Consider the following 7594-nt stretch of genomic DNA (forward strand, 5'->3'; position numbering starts at 1 on the left):
TTTGAATTTTATTCCAGTTTTGTGTACATTGTAAGTTTTTCAATTACATAGAGAGTCAAGAAACAGGTATTCAAGAGTATTTTCAGTTCATTTGTCACACTGGAGAAGGCAGAAAATAGCAAGAGAAGTACGGGAGCAAGTTGTTCTGAATTTAGCAATACAGAGAGTCTTACCTGTTCATGTAAAATCCACGTGAGCAGGAAGTGATGTCATACTGCTTGCCCTCCAGAGTGTGGACACTGATGTACATGAAGTCACCTTGCAGTTTCCTGAAACCAGGGGGAGGGTTCCAGCAGCTGAGTGACAGGTCGAGCAGGTAACTGGGAGCCTTTAGGAGAAGCAGATTGAGAGTGAGGAACAAAGCCACATGCCTGAAGGTTTATTTGTGTATATTTGACATACTTCGCTGTGTGTGTTGGTGGGCAGCAGGCTCGTCAAAGGAGGAAGTTCTGAAACTCCAGGCAGAATGTAGGCAGGAGGGGGCGGGGCTTCGGCAGACTGCTCTGTCTTACTATTGGCTCGTTTGTTCTTTGACGAGTGCAGAGTGGGAGGGGCTTCTAATACAGACACACATCAAACACACAATCTCATTGCCATGGGCTTAAAAAATAATTAACACATTTTAAATTATTCAGAGGCAATACTGAATAAAAGCACTTTTATGTATTTTATGACAACATTTGTGCACAAAGACAGTAAGTTATCAAGATACTGGAACAGTGATGTTACTGTTAACTAAAACTATTAAAAATATTTTTCAATAATTTAAACAAAAGCTGAAATAAAATGCAAATATTAGATAAAAAAACCTAAAAACCCTAAATGAAAATGAAAAAGTTTGCCTTGGCTAAGTGACAAAACTTGAAGTACTGAAACTACTAAAACTAACGCTGACATTAAAGTTAAATAGAAATATGACAGATGACAAGCACATAAAGTTATTAAAACAAACTAAAATTAAAAAGAAAACTGAAAATATAAAAAAATATATAGTTATCAAGATATTGGATCAGTGAAAATATTACTGTTAACAAAGTAAAACTACTAATTTTCTTCTGTAATTAAAATAACAAAAATATTTGAAAATATCAGAAGAAATACTTAAATAGAAATTAAGTTTAGTACTAAACTTACTAAAATTAAAAAGAAATATGACAAATGACAAAAGCAAGTCACAATATGATTATTATAACTTAAACTAAAATAATACATATATATATATGTGTGTGTGTGTGTGTGTGTGTGTGTGTGTGTGTGTGTGTAAGTAAAAATAATAATTAATAAATAATATAAATATACATAATATTCCTATGCAAAGCATGCTGGGAACTAGAAATCCACTAGTCAGGTTTCAAAGTTATCAAGACAATATCAATCTTTTTTTTTTTTTCATAAAAAAATATAAAATAATAATAATAATAATAATAATAATAATAATAATGTATAAATTTAATTAATGTAATTTGTCATTTAAATGTACTATCCACTGGCCAGGTTTGGTAGTTTGTGTTTGTGTTTTAATTACAGTGGGAGATCGGCCCTCCATCAAGGCGTCTTGGGGCCTGACAACTTTCAGCATCTCCTGCACTCGTGCCAGATGAGCCTGTGCCGATCGAGGCGAGTACGGCTCTATAACACACACAAGAACACTTGATCTGCTGAATTTTAAGGCGTCTCATCTTGTAAAACTATGATTTATCCAGTGAGCAACAACATCTTCTATTCTATCATTTATTTTCCCACACTGCTTATAATAAGTGCCATGTGACTCACTCAGCAGAGAGACAAGATTCATCAAATGGTTTGCGATGAAATCAAAAAGTTGCAAAACCAGTCGAGCAAAACCCCCACTGATCCCTGTGGAAATTATCACTAGTGCTGCTGCATTTTGGAACATGATGGTTGGTTTCTAGCTGATCCAAGTTAGGTTGGTAGACCACCTCGGACTCGCATCAAACCAGATACCAGCTGGTCATTCTCGATTAAAGTGGTCAGACTGGTTTTGGATTGAGGGAACTGGTGAAGATGGACTGTCAGCTGAAGGAGGGGATGGTCTGGCTGATCAGCTTGGACCAGCAAAAACCACATGGTTCCCACACTTTCTAAGCAAGTGAATTTCCATGACCTTTCCAGTGGTTTATGATCACTGAATAAAGGTACTGATGTATTGGATCAGAGTTGTTATGATTATTCAGTGCCGATCCTAGACTTCTCAGGGCCCTACGCAAAACAGAGCATATGGGGGTATGAGTGGTTATGAACAAATGAATGAAACGCATTTGTCCGTGTTTCACTCCGTCTTGAATCACGCTGGCGGAAAGCGCTTGAGAAACAGTATCTCTTTCGCGGCTCTGTACGCTTTCAACTCATTTTTTTAGTCTCGAGCAAGACTGTACAACATTCACATTACATGATTTGACTGATTTTTACATAGAAATGGTGACAGCACACCGCATTTAAAGAAATGATCAGTAATGTTTTTTATTGTTTTTTGACAAATTCAAAAACTAAACTAAAATTAAATCATCTTTGAGAGCAAGGGGGCCCCCTGGTGTTTCGGGGGCCCTACGCAGCTTCGTATTCTGCGTGAAGGGAGGATCGGCTCTGTGGTTATTTAAAAGCTATTAAAAAAACATTTTAATTTCATAAATAAAATAAAATAAAATAAAATAAAATAAAATAAAATAAAATAAAATAAAATAAAATAAAAAGAACTTAAACTTAAAACCTTAAACAAAAGGTAGACATAAAAAATGACAAAAGTACACAAAATAACTAAAACTAAAACATTTTAAAATCTTTTAAAAAATCCTAAAGATTAAATGGGAAATAATGAAAACTGAAAATATATGAAAAGTTAAAAAAGCTAATTTAAAATATGACTTAAATACTATGTATATAGTTTATTAAAGTATAATTATAGTTTTTTTTTTTAGAATAAATAACACTAAAATACCACTGTTAGTGGATATATAAAAATGCAGACAGATTGAAGAATGAGTCTGTGACCCAGTTCAACTGATTCATTAAAACTCACACAAAAAACAGACAATTTCTAGTATAAATGACTTGTGAACAAGTTGCACTGTAAATCTGAGCAATATCTAGCCAATAAATTGTTTTAGAATTATAAAAATATATATTCACTATAGAAACTTTGACGAATCATACACTTTCAATGACTTCTTTACTGTGGCTGTCAGAAAAAAAACCACCATTTCCCTGCCGTTTCCAATTTTTACTGTGGCTGTCCAAACCCTAAAAACTTGCTGTTCTTACCAGCTCTAATTGGTCAAGCTGTATTCTGGAACATGGCCGATGGTCCATGATAGTTTTCCAGCTCAGCCAGGTTGGACAACCAGCTAAAAACCAACAGCCACAGTCCAAACACATATAGTTTTATCTGGATTTCCCACCAAATATCCTCATATCCATATATAATATAGGTTTAATATGATACAATCTTTTAGAAATGCTGTTTCTTGCAGTTTACCTTCGACTAGACGGAGAGTGACTCCAGCTTTGAAGCCCTTGACGTCCTGGAGCTCCATCATGGGGTCGAGGGTCACACCTGAAAGGGCCAGAGCGATAGACGTGCGCGGCGCCACCTCCTCTCGGCCCAGGAGGGTCACGATGGCATCCTGGACCAGCCAGAATCCATGAACCTGCAAAGAAATCATTATCAGCAAACACGACCCAGACTTATCATTAAAGGATGACATGTGCTTTGCATCTTTTGATGATCTGTTGACAGATATATTTGAAAACATTTGCATTGCTGATCAAGACAAACCGGACTAGTGTAAGTTAGGTTAGACCATGCCAAGACTAGCGCCCTTATGATGGAGGCTCACCTGCAGCTCGAAGGGTTCGACACCCGCACCCTGAATCTTCACTGGAAATGATCCATCATCCTCTTTTTTGCTTCCAGTAGCTTTTTTTCCATCGGATGAACATGAGACATCTGCAGAGTGAAGGGGAGTAAAATATGAGTGGATTCTTCACTTTGAGCTCAAACATGTGCTTCAAGCCAACCCAGGAGTTGCGTAAGAGAATTGAGAAATCGGTCAAAATGTCACGAAAGCAATTGAAGCAAGAGGTTTTTGCATCTAAGATACACGTGTCAATATGTCACGAAAGAAATGGTGTTTTTTTAGGTTTTCTGTCATAGAATTAATTTGTACATTTGTGTGGCATGATTATGGTGATCAAGTACTACCATTGAAATCAGTGTCAGTCAATTCTAGATATAAATACTCATTTTTCAAAGTTATTATTTGTAGAAAATAAAATAAAATAAAATAAAATAAAAGAACTTTTGTCACAGTGGGGGGGGGGGCACACCTTTCTTAGATTTCTTAATATCTTTAAAACAAGACAAAACTACTTGGGAAACAAAATTGTTAATTAAAACAAAATAAAATAAAATAAATGATTATATAAAAAAAAGAGGCCAGAGATTTTTTTTTGTAATCTTGTGTTTTCTTTTTGATTTAAGTATTGTAAACAATTTTGGGGGGAAATGCCAGTAAGGTAAAAATAAAATAAAATAAAATAAAATAAAATAAAATAAAATAAAATAAAATAAAATAAAATAAAATAAAATAAAATAAAATAAAATAAAATAAAATAAAATAAAATAAAATAAATTTTGTCACAGTGGGAAAAAAAACCCTCTTTGAAGGATTTGATTTATCTTCCTGAATAAATATCTTAACATCCTTAAAACAAGACACAATTACTTGGGAAACAAAATTGTTAATTAAAACAAAATAAATTAAAATAAATGATTATAAAAAAGAGGCCAGAGATTTGTTTATTCATCTTGTGTTTTTATCTTTTCTTTTTGATTTAAGTATTGTAAACAATTTTTTTGGGAAATGCCAGTAAGGTAAGGTAAGGTAAGTTAAGAATAGAATAGAATAGAATAGAATAGAATAGAATAGAATAGAATAGAATAAAATAAAAAAGTTCAAAAGGTTTTGTAAAGATATTCATACAGAATCACAATTTATATTACCCTAGAGAATTCATTTTAAGCATTTATGGCTTTAGATTTTATAGGATCATGAGAAACAAATACATTCACGCATCCGACTGGTACAGGGTATATCAAAGTACCACAGTATTACCATCTGATATGGAAGCACTAAGTTTTGTAAGGGTCAGATGAATGTGAGTGAAATCAAATAAAACTTCACACACATTTTTATCCAAAATCCATTAGAGCCAATGCTTTGAGTCTCTCTTGTTGGATTTGTAGGCAAGTCTTAAATCTCTAATAACAGCAAGACTTGGCTTGATACGGCATGAGCTTGTCCAGACATCTTCCAAACTTCCCCCTGGCTAATGAGAGCGGAGAACAGGCGCTGGATGAGTGACTATTACTAGTACTAATACAACACACTCCCTCACTCAGAGCAGATCCTTTCTCTACGATTTCTTTCAGAGACCTGTATGGACTTCAGGAAAAAGATTCCAAACAACGTCAAACAGCTCTTGATTGTGACACGGCGGCTTTCAGGATGAGATGCATCATCGTACTTCAGACTATTGTTCTAGCTATGAGTCACGTGTACTTTTTATAGGTCATAGCAAATTTAAAGCTTAACCTTTTGTTAACCAACATTTCATCTGTGGTCAATAAAGAAATGCATTTGATTATAGTAAAATGTGTTCAACGAACCTAGGTATGCATTTATCCAAAAAATATAGTATTGTTGGGGCATGTGCAGAATTTTATGAATGACAGGCATCTCGATTCTGTGAAAATCTGATCTTTCTGTAAACACAAAGTCTGTGTGGACCTGTCACTCGATTTCAAGATAACTGGCTTCCAGTAACTAGTCAGATGGTTAAACAATTCTCCTGGAACATGGAGGTGGAGCATCTAGATCAGCTTATGAAAGTTCTGCAGATTTCCAGGGAACTGGAACAGTTGTTGCAAATAAAGTTTGATTTAAAAAACCTGATGTTGCCTGAAAGAACACAGAAGTGAATCAGCAGACAGGCAGGAGTGGGAGGACGAATATCTCAGGAGGTCAAAGGAGAAGTTTGGTATTTGTTTTGCAGAGAGAGAGAGTGAAAGTTCCGTTCTGAAGTGAATCTGCTTCACAAGCTGAGCGTGTTTTAACGCACATAACGCGTGCATGAGTTCAGCTTCTCACCGTAGGCATGAGTGTTTTTAAAACTTTTCACAAAAAGAGAGCTTGGTAAGATTGATTGAGAGAGCTTTGGGAAGATGATGAGGGAGTTGGCAGACTGGAATGAATCAGAGCAGCACAACTCTTACCCATAGTTCTCTTCTCTCCGTTTCCTTTCTTCGGCGTGTCCTTCATTTCTCCTCTGGTTTCTCTCTCTGTAGCTGCTGGTTTTCTCTTTGATTCGGGCACTCTTCTTGTTTTGTCCAGTGTGTCAGGTGTGACTGACCCAACACGTCTTTTTAGTTTGTGATTCCTTCGGCCAGCCACTCCCTCCAGTGCTGGCAGGGCTTCCTCTCCTCCCACTTGCTCTCTCTCTCTCTTGCTCAGCCCACAGCAGGCATGTTTGTTTGGGCGTGACGCTTCACTCCATTTTGTGAGGGATCAGGGAGCGTTACCCTCCCCCTCTGACTTCCTTCAGGGCAGGGAGGGATCCTGCACACACACACACACACCCCTCGACCTCCCACATCCCTAGGGGAGTTCATGGACTCTGTCAAAATGCATACAGAAATAGATGAACATATAAATGCATTAAATAACATTCTATACATAATACAAAGAAAAAAATAAGCCAGTATGAGTTTTTGTGGTGTGAAGTTATTTTCATTGCAATTATGTGCATTTAACCTCCAAATTTTCATGCAGTGTATACATATCAGGGTTATTATCATTAACTAAAAATATTAGAAACATTTTTGTTACCTGAAATAAAGCCGAAATAAAATAAAATATAAATATTACATGAAATGTAAATAAATAAAAACAATGAAATTTTGCATGAAACTAGCTGAGATGAGTTTAGGTTAAAGCAGTTAAATTATTAATTGGAAATAAAAAATTAAAATGGATGTAAAAATAAACCTACTTTTTTTTATGAAATGAAATGGTTAAACCACTAAAATTACTACCTGGAAATAAATAAAAACTAAAATGGACCTAGAAATAGGCATAAAAAGTAACTTTTTTAAAAAAAAAGAAAACTTATAAAAATGAAAATTAAATAGAATTAAAATTTAGAAACGTTGCCTTGGCAACTAACTTGTTTTGACTGAAGCACTAAATAAAAAACAGAATGGACCAAAATATAAACCGAAAACACACACACAATATATATATATATATATATATATATATATATAAACTAATAAAAATGAAAATAAAATATAAGTATTAAAACATTGCCTTTGCAACTAATTGAAAGATATTTAAGTCAAAGCACTTCAATCATTAACTGAAAATAAACAAAATGGACTAAAAATAAATCTAAAAAAGAATGTTGAAAATATTCATAAAAACTATAAAAGTATATAAATAATACCAAAATAACACTTGTATACATGTAACATTTAACATTTGAGTAATAATTATAACATTAGAGCATTTCTGCTTTG

At 34.5% G+C, this 7594-nt stretch overlaps 1 protein-coding gene across 1 annotated transcript in view; it reads right to left on the reverse strand.

The window, feature by feature from the left end:
- si:ch211-166a6.5 (clustered mitochondria protein homolog) overlaps window positions 1–6477 on the reverse strand; it is a 17617-nt gene extending 11140 nt beyond the window's left edge. The window contains 6 exon segments of the mRNA XM_042763011.1: window positions 174–328; window positions 403–554; window positions 1492–1629; window positions 3494–3665; window positions 3855–3964; window positions 6293–6477. Coding sequence (XP_042618945.1) covers window positions 174–328; window positions 403–554; window positions 1492–1629; window positions 3494–3665; window positions 3855–3964; window positions 6293–6338 — 773 coding nt within the window. The 5' untranslated portion in view covers window positions 6339–6477.
- Between the last annotated feature and the right edge of the window lie 1117 nt (window positions 6478–7594).

This window comes from Cyprinus carpio, chromosome A8 (genome assembly GCF_018340385.1).
Source record: "Cyprinus carpio isolate SPL01 chromosome A8, ASM1834038v1, whole genome shotgun sequence".
Lineage (NCBI taxonomy): Eukaryota > Metazoa > Chordata > Actinopteri > Cypriniformes > Cyprinidae > Cyprinus > Cyprinus carpio.